This window comes from Ursus americanus, chromosome 15, assembly GCF_024610735.1.
Source record: "Ursus americanus isolate L20-20 chromosome 15, mUrsAme1.1.p, whole genome shotgun sequence".
NCBI lineage: Eukaryota > Metazoa > Chordata > Mammalia > Carnivora > Ursidae > Ursus > Ursus americanus.
In genome coordinates this window covers 25,923,531-25,939,798 of record NC_142141.1, presented here as the reverse complement: position 1 = coordinate 25,939,798, position 16,268 = coordinate 25,923,531, and the positions used below count along the sequence as shown (strand labels likewise).

At 40.1% G+C, this 16,268-nt stretch overlaps 1 protein-coding gene across 7 annotated transcripts in view; it reads left to right on the top strand.

Annotated features, from left to right (window-relative positions):
• FBXO38 (F-box protein 38) overlaps positions 1–16,268 on the top strand; it is a 53,672-nt gene that overhangs the window by 561 nt on the left and 36,843 nt on the right. For 5 of the 7 annotated variants that reach the window (XM_087867892.1, XM_087867891.1, XM_087867889.1 and 2 more), the window contains exons 2-5: positions 7,809–7,999; positions 11,706–11,839; positions 14,834–14,997; positions 15,200–15,365. In XM_087867892.1, coding sequence (XP_087724018.1) covers positions 7,872–7,999; positions 11,706–11,839; positions 14,834–14,997; positions 15,200–15,365 — 592 coding nt within the window. In that variant the 5' untranslated portion in view covers positions 7,809–7,871. Of the gene's footprint in view, positions 1–5,309; positions 5,363–7,791; positions 8,000–11,705; positions 11,840–14,833; positions 14,998–15,199; positions 15,366–16,268 lie in introns of all 7 variants that reach the window. The other 2 variants (XM_045815253.2, XM_045815254.2) reach the window with 2 other exon arrangements.

The window sequence follows — 16,268 nt, the reverse complement described above, 5'->3', positions numbered from 1 at the left end:
ATACATCTTTGAGAGGCGGCCAGCCCTGGAATCAGGGCTTCCCTCGCCACTGACTCCCTGTGTGACCTTGCTCAGGTCTATTACTCTCTCTGTAGCGCAGTTTGCTTATATGTAAAATGAAAGTGTTAGTTGCCTCTGATGCTTCTCGCTCTGAAGATCAGGTTCTCAACTCCCTTTAAAGGAGTCTTTCCTTAGAGACAGACCTGAAAAGCTTGTCTTCCCTGCCTCCTGGATAGCCAGGAGTTGACTGATAAGAGATGTCTACCGTTGTTTCTTTCCAGGCACCAAACTGGCCAAGGGCAGCTGGGTACTTAGGAAGGTTCTTGTGCAGGGGGAACTCTGTCCTGATGACTTGTTTTATATAAATCTAACCCAGCAGTGTGAAAACACATCTGCGTGAAGAATGGAAGATCTTATTGTCTTAAAGCTGTTATTAACTTGCCTGCACTTTGGGCAAATTCCTTTGGACTCCCTGGACTTGAGATTTCTCAGCTGGCAAATGAGCTCATTGGATTAGGTCTCTGGTTCTTAATCCTCTTTCCTATACTCTGAGCACAACTGAAGAATAAAATAATGCCTCTATAAGACCAGATTTTCTGGGAGAGAGAAGAGGTGGGGTGTGGAAAGCTACATATTGTGTAGGCCTATAGTTTGGAAAGTCTGTGCTTGTAATTTTTAACTTCTGACAGTTACTGGTTTAGATGATCCCTGAGGGCCCTTTCCTCCTTTTAAAATTTGCAATGCTTTGATTCTTATGTTCTCTTAGGGTAAGGAATATAGACGTGTGTTTATTTTTTTTAAGATTTTATTTTAAAATAATCTACACCTGGCATGGGGCTCAAACTTAGATCCCCAGGATTAAGAGTTGCGTGGTCTACTGATTGAGCCAACCAGGCACCCCTTGTGTGTGTTCATTTAAATGATTGTGTGCCTGCAGGTACACACTTTAGTGAAAAAGATACTAAGGCATGGCATAAGAGAATAAGGAAAAATGAGGTTTCAGTAAGGTGAAGTGACATAGGAAAATAAAATTGGTCTTGCACTGGAGTATAAGACCTGTATCCTTGCTTCAGCACTCGTACTTTCTGACTTTGTCAGCTTACCTCTCTGACTTTGCCAGCTTACCTCTCTGGGCCTCACTTTTCCTTATCTGGAAGATGAAGGGTTGGACTGGAAGATTCCTAGACCCTTTTGGCACTAGAATTCTGTGTTTGTTTTTTATTTGAGCAGTTTGGTAGATGTGGTGGGGCATTTCTTTAGGCAAGAGAGGCTATCCTAGGTAGTAGACATAGAAGCTCTATGATATTAGGATCCATGGGTTTAGGTCAGATTAAGTGACATGCAAGATTATTTTGATATGAGCAAGTTGAAGCCAATAGAAACTAAAGAAAGGCATTAGAACCTGAAGGGCAGGAAAGCCCTTGACCAGGTAGATGATTGAAGCCATTGGGAAGTTTTAAATGGGAGAAAGGTATTTTTGGTGAGGGTAATGAAAGGTAATTTAAATTTTAGTAATGGAAATGACTGAGTTATAAGAAACTGGTGTTAGAGTCTATCTGCATTCTAAGACATTCCTCATGGGAAGAAAGACTTTGTCACCACCTAGCACTTAGTAGGTAGTAAATAATAGAGGAGATAGATGGATGAACAGATAACAGCAATCAAGAAAAGGAGGAGTTTCACCATAGAATTGTTATTAATTAGATACAGATTGAGAAATTGGTTCAGAATTATGAAAATATTATAGAACAAGAGATCCCTAAGTTTTCTGGTTAGTTGTAAGATAAGTTGGTTTATCTGTGCCCTGTAAAATGTGTTAATTAGAGATAAACATGTACCCGGGAAGGCCTGGTGTGATCTGAGGAAAGGATTAATTAGTAGAATAAGTCAGGGATGGTGGAGGATGTTGGCAAGATGGTAGAGTTATAGGAAGGTTTTTAGATGTGACATTTAGGGAGTGAAGGAGTGGATTTATATAGGATTTTTGTAGATATCAGCAATTGTCAGAATTGTGAATAGTAAGTATTAAAACCTCTACAGTGGAAATAGAGGATCAAAAGGAAAAGAACTTGATATTGCAAAGAAATGCTAGTGCTCCCCTGCAAGAGGTGGAGATATCCTTAAGGGTTAGGAGTTAAAATAAATGGGGATTAATTTGGGAGCAAACAGAATGAACTGAATTAATAGAGGATAGTGTAGTTCAGTTTGGGAAAAGAGGAGATTTGAACTGGCCAGTTGGAAGAAGAAGAGCACACCTAAGAAAAATTGTATTACAGAAGGACCCCTGGCTTAACGAATACACGCGGATAACTCAGGTTTGCTACTTAGAATGTACTTGCACTGCCTGGGCGAAAATGATGCTTCCAGTGGCTAAGGTCTGCTAAACAGACAGCCACCAAAAGACTGTAGGATACCCAGGACTGCTAAAAGCTGTGGTGTGGGCCCCTAAATTAGCTGGACCACAAACCCTAATTTGTGAAGCAGGGTGTGGTCAGCAGCAGTTCCGTCAGAGCATCTGGAAGCCCATCTCAGAGCACTGGGGCATGGCTCTGGAATGCAGAGGGACAGTCAAGTGCAGAGACTGACTTGATGATAGGGTGTGTAGTGTAGGCTGAGAAGTCTGAAGGACACTTAATACATGCCCTTGGGCAGGTGACTTATCCTCTCTGGTTCTGTTTGTCCATCTGAAAATTGAGGGAGCTGGTCTTAGGTAAGGACCTCTGGATGAGCTTTGATGTGTCTGTGAAGCCCCTGAATTTGATGAGTCTGAGGTATGTTTTATTTTCCTCTTGGGAAGAGGATGTGCAGCTTTCACGGTAGTCTCAGATGGATTTGTGACCCACAAAAAATTAAGAACTGTGTGACTGGGTAGTCTCTGAGGGCCCCTTTGGTTTTAGCATTCTGGGATTCTATACTTCTGTCAGAATGACAGTTCTTTGAGGTTTAGACTCTGAGTCTCCAGAACTTGGCTAACCCTAGAAATAACACCTAGTGCTGCAAAATATATTCTTCATGTATTTATGCTCACCTGTTATTTTATACTCACCTCTCCCTGACCTTCTGTGACTCCTCTGCTAGGCCCGCTCCAGTGTTTCATCTTTACCTACTGTTGATTTTTCCTCCTTTGCTCTCTCCCTTCTAAGTTACTGCTGCTTTGCACCTTCCCTGCCTTGTTGAGTTTCTCAAGTGGCAAATGGTGATGCATTGGCTATAGGGGTAGGAAGAAACCAAGATATGGAAGGCTACTTTTCTGTTTTCATTTGCTTTTATCCCTCATCCCCTAAGAGAAAAGCAGTTGAGAGAGAGCGTTGACAGGCAAGAGAGACACCAACATCACTTGGATTTTGCTTGTCTTTCATGTTGTTTTCTTCTCATACAGGGTTGCCAGGCCTCTGTTACTGTCAGCATAGCCACTTCAGTGAAGATGAAGCCAACTTAGTTAAAATAATTTTGTTGCGCTTTATAGAGTTTGAGTGGTGGTAAGGGCAAATAAATGAATCCTTTAACGAGGAAGCTTTTTATCTCCTGGATATTTTGGGGACACCTACTTGAAGAGGACTGATGGCTTTCCCCTGGCTGTGGGGCCTGACCTGTTAAGCCCCTGGATGTGGGATGGAGATCTTATCTCTTACCCTGGTGTTCGTCTCCACAAATTCCCCACCAGAGGCTTACAGCAGGGGAGTCACTACTCCACTTGCTGCCAAGTAGATAGCTACATGAATAAGTCTTCAAGTCTAGGCATCATGTGGAAAATACATATGTAATTTCACCTAAAGTTTTGTTAGTGCTGCTAATTTAGGCCCTTCAGTGGTTAGTGTTAATGCATACTGTAAGTTAAACAGGTGTTTGTGGGCTTGCTAGGGACCTGATCTCTGCATAATGTTGTATAAAGTCATATTAAATATTATTTCTGAGTTCTAAACAAGTGAACTTTCATAAACCTTATGATATTTAAGGTGCAGTCTATTTGGTTTAAAAATTCAAGTGTTGGTTGTACACTGGGGCTATTAAATCTGCTCCCCACAGAATCACAGCTTGCAAAATAATAAGGACCAGCAAAAGATGGAATCATAAGATGAGGGTGTAAACAGTGGTATGGATTTGGTGAAGAAAAAGAAGGGAGAACGGCTAAGAAAGATTTTTACTTACAGGATGAAAAGTCACGAACATGGTACTCATGAAAGGTTAGAGCTGTCAGGATTCTTAAAAGTGAAGCATGTGCTAAAGCGTGATAGCTGGAGACTTCATCCGTGCTTGCGTTGGTGGAAGCTGGTTAATAGTCTTGTTGAGGTATTTGTAGGTGCAGGTGGCTGTTTGTTTTGTGTTTCCTGACTGGATTAAAATCTTGATTGCATTTTTGCCAGGTTTATAAGCTTGTTGCTGAGATAATTGAGTACCATGGTAGCGAACAGGATGCTTAGAGGACAGTGAGATGGTTCCTAGCAGCCTTGAAGCTACTGGATGCATCCAGAATAATGGAAAGACGGATGGATGTTCATACATCACATATTTGAGGATTTATTATGAGCAAAGACTTCTTCTCACCTAGAGGCAGGGCATTGAGATTCTATCCCTTTTCCTGGCTGAAACGTGGCCAAAAAAATACTATGCAAGTTTCTATAGGAGAAGCATATGTTAAATCTCACAGGGAGCTCAAAAGAGGTGAGAAGTTTTCACAGAGGACTTAACATTTAAACTAGATTTTGAAAACAGATTAGTGCTGCTTTAGGCAAAAAAGGGAAGGAAAGAATGTTCTAGTCAGAGTTAATAGCTTATTAGGAATGAAAGATCAATGTTTGTGTGGGGGAACTGAGGATATTGGTGCGGCACGAGTGAGTGTCCTGAAGAACAAGTGGTTAAGGATTGAAAGATGAGATCGGGAAGGTGCCGTGGGACGTGGGACGAGGTTGGAAAGATCTTATCTTGTGGAAACTGGGATTCCTTGTAGGCTGATTTGTTTGTTTTTTAAGAGATATAATAAACAAAACAAATCTAAATTTTCAAATAATGGAAAAGAGTAGGGAAAGTAATCTTTGCTACTTCCCTAAACCTCTGTTCTCCCCAGAGGTAGCCACTGTTGATATTTTGTTGTGGGTCTTTCCAGAAACGTCCCATGCAGACACGAGCATATTTGTCCTTTTTCTCTAACACAAATGAGGTAATATTTTTAAATAATTTACATCTTGCTTTTTTCACTTAATATGCAATCAGAGGAATGGTTTAAAAAGATTATTCTGGTTTCAATGTGGAGTATGGTATAGTAAGCATTTAATCAGCAAATTACTTATTGTGGGCCTGTTGTGTGATAGGCTTTGTTCCAGGCCCTGGGGACATCACTGAGGAAGCCATTGCAGTCGCCCAGGTGAGGGTTGATAGAGGCCTGAAAGCCTGTGGAGGTGGATGCAAGAGCAATATTGTGGTAAGATTGGTAAGAATAGCCAATCGAGTGACTGGGAAGTGAGAGATCAGAACATATTGAGGCTGATTTCACAGTTTCTGATTTGGGCATCTGGTAAACTAGAGTAGGGAAAGTAGGGTGTGTCTTTGTGTGTCTGTGTGTGAATGTGTTTTGGGAAGCGAGTGGTTGTGGAGAGAGTTCAGTTTAGACATAATATTTTTGAAGGATGTTCAAGATACTAAGATGAAGGTTTCTGAGGGGAAATAAAGGTCAGAACTCAGGAGAGATAGGAGCTAGAAGTGGATTCTTTTTTTTTTTTTTTTTTTTTTAAGTGTTATTTGTAGTAGCAGTAGTGTAAGCCCTGAGAGTAGATACAGTTACCCCAGACAGAAGAGGAGTCTAGGGTGAATTGGCAATGTTTGTCTGGGGGGAGTTGTCATAGAGGAGTGAAGAGGACCCAGAGAATATCACTTTGGGGTCACATGATGCGAGGGTTTCAAAGAAGGAGTGGTTAGCAGTGCTCATACTACAGATGGGTCAGGTGGGAGGAGCCTTGAGGAGCGCCTATCAGATTTCATGATGAGGAGGTCAGAATAACCTTAGAGCAGTTTCGGGAGTCATTGTAAGATGGAAAGATTCATTTTGCTGGGGAGAGGAGAGTGAATAGGAAGAGGTGGGCAGTGATAGGAATAGATGAGTATATTTGTAACTTTTTTTGTGGGGAGTTCTGAGTACAAACTTCTATTTCTCCCAAGATCTCTTAACCAAAATGGGATGGACGACATACATAAAAGCTTTTGAGAAGGCAGGAGAGGTGTCCCACATCTGGAGCAAGGCAGCTCATGCACCTACTCCCTGCAGAATCGCTTAGGTCTGCACTGCTAGGTGCCGCTTGATACTAGTCTGCACACAGTTGTGCAAAGGTATTTCTTTGGTTTCCGAGGCCGTAGCTGAAGAGGAACAAATTAGAAGGGGGCTTGGAGGTAGGTGTAGAGCTGTGTCTGTGCACGTGCGCGTGTGTGGAATGCAGGGAGAAGCGAGCATGCTGCCACCTGTGAGAAGTTACAAGTGACCTGTCCGCGAGGGAAGAGACCAGAACACACACAGGCACAGGAAATCCGAGGATTCACTTAGCCATGTAGTTTGCTCCCATTTACGGGTAAAGCAAAGAATCCCGAGGAACTCCACAGACTTCCTTAGTTCCGAGGAAGGGTGCCACAGAATATAATGAATATTCATATTGATAACCTGAGGTCCTCAAGAGAAGGTTAAGCTTTCATTGAGTCCACTTTGTAGGAAAATAGAAGCATGTAGTCCGCTTTAGAAAGTTTTAATAGTAAAGTATTATAATTAGGAAGAAGGAAACGGTGGTACACGAAATGGAGCAGATACTTTCTAGAGACGTGCTGATTGGGAACTGCACTTCTGTGCCTCACTGCAGCGTGGTGAAGTTCAAGCTCGGAGCTAGAGTGCTCTGAGTTTGAGACCAAATCATTTTTGAGAATTTTACCAGTGATAGTTGATAATGCTGTTTAAAGGACACTATTTTTACATGGTTCCTCTTAACCTGACCAACAAAATAAAACTAAGCCCCCTGGGTGCTTGCTCATCTGACTTTAATTATCCTTCCACCCTCCATCCCTTCCTTTTGCTCCCTCCTCTCTCTCTTCTTCTGTCACCCAAAACAGACAAAACATACATTTGACACAAAAGTGAATTAACCTTTGCTCCTTAATGCTTACAGGAGAGGGAAAGGGGTTATTTTATTCTCCATCTGAAATTGTACATAAATAGTGTTTAGTTTTTGAGCAGAAGGTCTGTAGTTTTTATCAGATTTATAAAGAGGTCTGGGACCCACTGGTAGAGTCTAATCCTCTCACTTTAAAGGTGGGAAAATGAAGAATTAAGAGGTGACTCAAGTTCATAAAAGTAGTTTGGCAGATCCAGGACTAGAACCCAACATTCCTCTTCTACCTTTTGTGTGAGGGGCAGTCCTGGAATCAGGAGATCCCAGAACTAGAAGGGGTTTTGTTAACCTAGTTTAACTATCTGACCTTACAGGTGAAGAAATAGTTGCTTGGGAAAATTGAGTGAATTAGCTAGGAAGCAACAGTACAAAATAGAATCCAGAACTCCTGATTCCTTGGACTTTCTTTCTTTCTTTCTTTCTTTCTTTCTTTCTTTCTTTCTTTCTTCTCATTCTAAATAATGCATTTTTATATTCTCTACTGATCTTCAGAGAAAGATGTTCTGTGCATTTTGTGTAATGATTTTATTAATTAGAATGTGGTCTGTACCCTTCTTTCTCTTTTAAAATAAACATTGTTTTACAAAACTAGGTTTTCTAGGGATAATTTCTGAGTCTGGAGTTGATCTGCTTTAGTGTACTGTAGTCTCTGCTTGCTTTCAGGTACTTCGAATTCAAGTTATCAAGAGGGAAGATTTGCTCTTTGATACTGGAGATAACACAGCAATGGGTCCACGAAAGAAAAGTGTTAAAACATGTCTCATGAATAATGAAATCGCTGAGGAAACAATATCCGATGAAGCAAAGGACTATATGAATCAACTTTCACATGAAGTGCTTTGCCATATTTTTAGGTAAGATTTTGTTCAGTTGACTTGTCATCCGCGCCCCCCCCCCCCCCCGGCCGAATGTCTAAGTAGGAGCAGATTCTAGGGCTGCGCTGTCTGGTATGGTAATCATTAGTTACCTGTGGCATTTAAATTGAAATGAAATGAAATTAAAAATCAATCCAGTTCCTCAGTTACACTTGCCTGTATGTCTTGTGGCTGCTGTGTAGGACAGCTCAAACAGTGAAGATCGAGAATACTACTTCTATTCTCTAGACTACGTTAACATTTCAGCCTTCTCGAAATTCATGGTGACTGATTTGTTGACTTTTGTTATTACAGTACCATGTGTGTACAACTTAAGGCAGTGTTTCTGACTTTTTTGACTACAACCCACAGTGAGACACATTTTCTTCATATGCACATATATGTAAGTGATTGAAATCTAAGTTTCGTGAAATAATACCCATCGTTGCTATATGCAGTGCACACATTAAAGTTGTTTTGTGTTAAAGCTTTTTCAGAACCTTTTTTTAAAGTATATTTTTGTCCAGACTACATTTTAAACAACAAAGAAACCAAAACAAAAAAACAACAAAAACCTGCCACTTCCAGTTTCCCCTGCTTTCTTCTTTCAGTCATTATCCATTCAAATAAACTATCCTAACACACGTTGTCTCTGGAGTTGGAGACCTGAGTTTGAATCATGAGTCTTTCATTTACTTGCCTTAGACCAGGGAGCGATAAAGATGTTATTATAAGGATTCAGTGAGATAATGCTTTTAAAGCACTCAATACACTGCATAGCATAAATGCTTGTTGAGCGTTAGTGATTCTGGTCCTGTTCGGCCTTTATTCATATTGCTACATGGTCTTCATAATGAGCATTTTAGTCACTAGACTATGACACAATAATTAACTTTTCCCTTGTAGTCTGACGTCTGGATTGTTTCCATTTTTTCCCTTATTTGGTTGCAGTGAACTTTTCCAAGCATTTGGATTTTCTACTATTTTATTTACGTAGGGAAAATTTTCATTTATGAAGTTCTTAGAAGTGTTTTGAATTTTTAAAAATTACTGAATATTTGCAGATAAAGAAATTTTATTTTATTTTTAAATATTTTATTTTTGTATTTGAGAGAGAGAGAGCGCTTACAAGCACAGGGAGGGGCAGAGGGAGAGGGAGAAGCAGGCTCCCCACTGAGCAGGGAGCCCGACATGGGACCTGATCCGAGGACCCTGAGATCATGACCTGAGCCAAAGGCAGACACTTAACCACCTGAGCCACCCAGGTGTCCCAAGAAATTTGAAAATAGAGACAGCAGAGCTACTTTAGGGAACCATGAGCACTTTATTTTTCTTTTCTAACATAAATATGGATTAGTCTTTAACTTCCACAGTTTGTTGTTGTGTCACAGCGTAGGTCTGTCACAGTTCAGTTCTGTCTGGGAATAGGAAACCCAAAATAACAGAACTTTTTTAACATAACAAAATGATACTGAAGTTCTTTTGGCAGAAAAAGAGTCTAACCCTACCAGATGTTCAGATATATTCTCAAATTATACAATTGAAGATTTGGTACTGGAGAAGTTAAGCAGACAGTTGGGTAAAACAGACAATTTCCATATGTAGTCTCCAGTTGGGAATTCAAATATATGTGGGGATCTAGTTTATGATAAACTTGGTATTCACATTAGTGAGGAAGAGCTGAGTGGGTTATTCAGTGATGATGTCATAACCCAGAAATCATTTGGAGAAAGTAATAAAAGCACGTTCTTATCTGTCATACCTGATACCAAATTCTAAATGCATCAGTGAATTAAACAATAAAGCTGTTAAAATCCTGGAAGAAAGCATAGGTAAAATTGTTTCTAGGGATGTGTGTTAGGTATTTGTTGAATAATGGGAGGGCATATTATAAACAAATCGGACCATATTTTAAGTTGAGAGTGGATATGATAACATTTTGCAGTTCAGACAGACTATTCAAATGGAAGGAGTGGAATCTAGTGTCACATCTTTTTAAAGATGTATTTGAAATGCCTCCAAGTCTTCGATTACGAATCTATGAAGAAAAAATACATTTCTTTTTCGGAGGGCAGCTATGATGTAAGATCATTTTCATGTGATTACTGATCTATTTGTATTTAAGGGAGTATAGTATTTACTCAGGCATATACTTTGGATAACAATCAGTGATTTGAGGAAAAAATACTTTAGTGTATAAGTTGATTCAGAAAACATTCACTGTTTTTCATTGTTTATAAAATGTATGGTCATAATTCCTGAAAAGTATCCTATTTATATCTGAGCTATGGAGACTGTAGATTAAGTTAGCAATAATGCTTTTTTTTTGGTAGAAAATTACATTTGATTTTATTCTCTTTAAATAGTTTGAAGGGGAAGCGAGAACATCCAGAGGTAGAAAAAAATGGAGCAGAGAAATGCTCAGCAGGCATACTTGGACTTTTCCTGTAGAATTAGCTTAATTTTAAGAATTAGAGTCAGACCCAACTGTGTTGACATCCTTGCTCTTCCTTCCTCTTTCCTAGCTGTTGACTTTTTGCAGGTTAACTTTTTTGAGCTGACTTCACCACTTGTAAAATAGCACCTGCTACATCATTGAGGGTTCTCGCAGGAAACAAGGTTCATACACTTGGCTGGAATTTGAAGATCATTTAATGAAGGGACTATTTAGAGAGGCTTAGATAGGGTTAAGGGAGCCAATAAGGAGTGCTAAAGATTTTCGCCAGGAGACTAGGAATAGCAGAAAGCCTTTGCCCATGGTATGTGTTGGCCAAAATCAAACGATAGCTGGAAGGGTAGGGAACACAGCCTAGCAGAGAAAGAAAGAAAAAGGGTTGGGGGAGGGCAAATAAAGAACACCTACCTCGTCAAGTTGTGAAATAGTAACTACAGTACAGTGTCTGTGATACAATACAAGCTCAGTAAAAGGTAGTTTTTACCTTTTTTTTTTTTTTAATTTGTGTATGGAGGGGTGTTCAGGAAGAGAGAGAGAGATGAGATTTTCTGATCTTTCAAAGTATATATTGCTTTTATTGGAAACAACAAAAGTACAGGTTAGTTGAAAAGTTTCAGGAGGGAAGAGATAACGGGGAGTTGGAAAAGAGAAAACTGTAGTTGAGACGAGGTGTTCTCACTTAATGGTTGTGCAATACTTGTGTGTGATCTAAAAGGTAAAAAGATCTAGAAAAAAATTGTATACTATAATCTTAGTATATGTGTTTGTTGATGGAGAAAAGAGAGTTTCTGGGTGTGTTGAGGGAGCAGAGAGGAATTTTTTAGCTACCACAGGAAATGATTTCTGTAAAAGCTATAAAATTCTATTGGCCATGTTTAAACTGATTAGTTCTCTCTTCCTCTTGTTCCCTTATCATCAGGCCTTGAAATTCACTGAGATCTTTTTTCTTCCTTTTTTTTTTTTTTCTTGAGATTTTCTTTGTTTGTAAAAACTTAAGAGGAGAAAGGCAGATTTTAGCAAACACCCTGTGGAGGGAGCTCAGTACTTTATTCGGATGCTTGACTATTTGCTGACTCATCTGTTTTTAGTGAAAAGCTTTATGTGTGTGTTAATCTTAAAACCCTGCGAATATTCCTAAGGTCTTGATTTCATTCAAGGGGTAAGAGAATGGAAGAAGGACAAAAAGTAACCTGTTGGTGAGAGGAAGTACTTAACCCGCTTGATAAATATGAGTTTCTTTCTCTCACAAAGGTACCTCCCTCTGCAGGATATCATGTGTATGGAATGTCTCTCCAGGAAGCTAAAAGAAGCAGTGACCCTGTATCTGAGAGTGGTGAGGGTTGTGGATCTCTGTGCAGGGCGGTGGTGGGAATACATGCCAAGTGGTAAGTGGATCTAGCCTGTAAGATACCCTGCAGTCCTACCAGAACCTCATTATATTCCCATCAAACGTTACTTGGCTTAAGATAGGCAGTCTAAGTCACCTTGGAGGTGGGGAGGCAGAAGTCTGTCTAAATTACTTGGGTTCTTTCGACTTGATAAAATATGTTTTGCCTGAGGCTCTACTGGTTTTGTTCCTTAAGGAACTACATCAGCCCGTTCCACAAATATACCAGTGGAGAACTCAGCATATGTCTGTTGTATTAGACAAAGTGTCCTTCGTTCTGTGGCGCAGGTTTTCATAGCTTCCCTGTACCTCTTAGAGGCACCCTCCAGTTTAACAGATACTCATCGATTTGTGTAAAGCTGCTCTGGCAGGCCACAGAAATTGCACTTCTGGAGCTTGCGTGTTTCTTTAGCACTTTTGGAAGGGCTGTGCAGGTCTTAGAGATTCTCAAATAAGGCATTGGTCTCGTAGGTGAGGAATTCAGAGTTAGTAGCCTAACCACACAAATGGACCTCATGTAAAGAGAGCAGAAAAGAAAGTTGATGCCTTTAGTTCAGCAAAGCACCTGAAAGGGAAGAATTGAAATGAAGGGCCAATCAAGGCTTCTTTTCAGTTAACACCGATCTGTTAACTAGTGACTTTCAGTGACTTGTGTAGCAGTTTTGAATGTCTTGTTCAATGAGATTTTATCAGCATTATCTAGATCCTGATATTTTGAAAATGTGTTGCAGGTGGGGTAGGGGAGCCTTGACAGAAGTGAAGTGGAACAGGATAGACTCTGCAGTACAGTTTGGGGTGCTCTATCCTTTCGAAAGGGTCAGCGGCCAACTAGTAACTCTTTTCTTTTTTTTTTTTTAAAGATTTTATTTATTTATTCGATAGAGACAGAGACAGCCAGCGAGAGAGGGAACACAAGCAGGGGGAGTGGGAGAGGAAGAAGCAGGCTCACAGCGGAGGAGCCTGACGTGGGGCTCGATCCCAGAACGCCGGGATCACGCCCTGAGCCGAAGGCAGACGCTTAACCTCTGTGCCACCCATGTGCCCCCAACTAGTAACTCTTAACAATTGGCCAGTTAGTTATCAGTTTATATATCTTTTTGTGAAGGACATTGCAAAGACCTGAAGCTAGAACTTAGCTTGGTGGGAGGCAAACCACAGTTGTCTTCAAATAACTTCAAAGAAACGATCCTAAGGGAAAAGGGCTCCTTTTATTCCGGAGAGTGATCATTTACAGCAGGAAAGAAAAAAAAAAAATGAGGGCAGTGTGAAAATGACCATCAGTCCTTAGATTAGATTTGCTTTAACAGAGGTTAGACCAGCAGGAATTCTGGCGATGGGATTAGTGCGCTGTATAAAGAGGTAGAATGGCAGAGCTCGCATGTGATACAGCCTTAGCCTTAACATCTCTGCCCCATATCAAATGAGAGAGGAATCTGTCCACGCATTGCTGACTTCTTTCAGACTGTGATAAATACCTACGAGCCCAAGGCTTCCCATCCCTGCATGGTTATAAAAGAGGATCAAAGCAGTCTCTAGCCTAGAATAAGATCTCGTTAACCCTGCTTACTAATGCCACTCTGGCAATAGTTTAAACCTGGAGTTTAAGCCCTGGTTCTCTATAAAATAATGATAACTAAGGTTTTTATGTAGTACTTTATGGTTTACGTATGTGACCTCTTTGAGTTCGCACACGATCTCAATAAAGAAGGTGGAACTCTACCCATTTTTTGATGAGAGGCAATGGGTAGTGTATGACAAAAGAGGATGGACATTGGCAGTGGTCAGACGTGGTTTTGAACTCTGGCTGTCCCACACAGTAGCTTTTAAATTCTTTCAAGTTCAGTTTTTACCTTCATAAGTGGGGTGATTACCTTTTTCATTGGGTTGGGAGAGTAGGTGAGAAAACATAGAATTGTTAACACATTGAGTGGGTCAGTTAGTGAAGGTTACTCTACATGATGAGAATAAGAACTATTAGTATAATCAGACCAAGTAATCTTTGAGGTCTCTTCTTAATTTTCAGTTTTGTGATTCTAAAGTTAACAGTCATCTGGACCAGCCCTATGCAAATAGAACAACTTTTGAAAACTTTAGTATGTAAGACTTAGTGATTTGGGAGTTAATATTTTTGTTCGTCATTAGTGAACAGACAATTGAATTTCTGACAGCCTCCATTAAAGACAAAACACCCCAGATAATATCAACTGTATGAAACTTGTCTCCCTGCTTACCTCACCAAAACCCTTGCTGTGAAAGTAACCTGCCTCTCTGTTCCCATCTGGTGGATGGAACACAGTCCGCATCCCAGATACATAGCTTTCTGTCAGCTCAGCATCCTTTCAGTTTGGTTCACTTATGTTCTCTTAGCTAACCTGGTCTGTCTTTTGCAGAAGTACGAACTCTCTGAAATGTCCAGGGAGTGGTAGTTAAACACAAGATTGAGTAATTATTAGGAAATGGATAGACCAAGAGAACCTAGTTTGAGAGGGATTAAGGTTAGAACTGTGAGCTTCCTAGAGGTGAGGATCAGATCTTCCTCCTTTTTTACTTGTGTGCTCTGCAGAGCCCTTGAGGTTCTCTGGACCAGAGAGCACCTTGGGTGGGGGAGGAGGGTGGTGCTGATCAGGAAGGTGGTCCTTCCTCACCCACCAATCCAGTAATAGGTGCAAGTTATCCGAGTTAAATGTGTGATGTTGCTAGTCAAAGATTTCTTTGCCTTAAAAGCAGCAGCAACAAAAAGGCAATGATAAATTAAAAGCCTCAGCTCTGTAAAATATTAATTCAGGATAAGTGGGGTTTCTGAAACATTTCCTCTGTTACTAAAGGAATGTATTTTCTGTTTAACCATTTGTTCAGCCATAGTATTAGTCTTACGAAATTTTAAAAAGGAAACTTTTTGTTGTCGTTAACTTTTGATAAAAATGACAGGTGCCTAATAAATGTTCATGAACACGAAGATGAACTTGCCTCTAAATGCTTCTGAATTTCTCAGGCTTCACAGATTCCAGTTTTCTAACACTATTGAAGAAGATGCCAGACGTCGAACAGCTTTATGGCCTTCACCCTAGATACCTTGAGAGGCGAAGGGTACGGGGCCATGAGGCTTTTAGCATTCCAGGCGTTCTGGAAGCTTTACAGGCATGCCCAAACTTAGTGGTGAGTGTACCTGGTTGAACATTTGATATCGACTGATTGATGAATAATAAAGAATGAACGAATATGCTCACTCACATGCAGATTTCATCCATAACGAACTTTTAAGTTCCATTAGCATACTTAGCATCTTATGATACAGAAATAGAAGCTTTGGATGCTAAATTAATAGCCTTTCTTATGCTTGTTTGGCATTATTTTCTAGGGTGTGGAAACTTCTCATTTGGAATTGGTAGAATCTATTTGGACGTATATGCCGCATGTTCATATTTTGGGGAAATTTCGTAATCGTAATGGAGCATTTCCAATTCCTCCTGAAAATAAACTGAAAATTCCTATAGGAGCCAAAATTCAGACTTTACATTTAGTTGGTAAGTACATGTTTCTTGGGTCACCTGTGACTCCTCGAAATATCGTATAACTGAATATTCACTGAAAAGGAAGGAATAATGAGAATTTTAGAAATAGCTTTGTTGATTGATGATGGCCAAAGAAATGCTTGTGAGACGTGTATACAAATTTAGATTTCCCATTAAGGAGTCCTAGATGGGGGCTGGAGGGCTAGAGAAATACTGCTTCACAACCAGTCTGTTCCCTTTTTGAAGACCATTTGAGTAGTTTTGAAAGTTGTTAGGTTGTGGGTGTTTTTTGTTTCGTTTCGTTTCGTTTCAGTGAGCCAGAATCCTGCCCTTGTTCTCTGCCCTTTTGGTCCTAGTTCGACTCTTCAGAGGAGAGGTCTCCAATGCAATTTTCTGTGGTGGTGGAAATGTCATGGGTTTGTCCTCTCCTATATGGTTCCCTCTGTGGCTAGTGAAACAGAGGAACTGAATTTTTATCTTATATTCATTATCAAACAGCCATGTGCAGTAGTGGCTACTTTATTACACAGCTCAGCTCTAGAACATTGAGGAATAAAAAAGCCAAATAGCTCTTAGTTTACTTGTATCTTCTCCAAGCAGAACATGCCCCTATGTTCAACCCGGAGCCAGTGAAAAAAGTCTGCTACTTTTCTTTTTCTCTGAGAAATGGGAAATGGGGTGCTCTTTTTCCAAAGCACCTATTTGCAGTGATTATAGTGTACATTCTCCCTCCAAATAGTCTATGTCCCAATAATTTCTATCTAAGTAAATAATAAGGGCAGATATTTTCTCAAATTTCATTTGCCGCCTCTGGCTTACATTATTGAAAGGGTTTCGGGAGGACTCCTGTTACTGACTTTTAATACTTATTTATTAACTCTTTTATTTAAAATATACCCGTTGAGTATCTGCTCT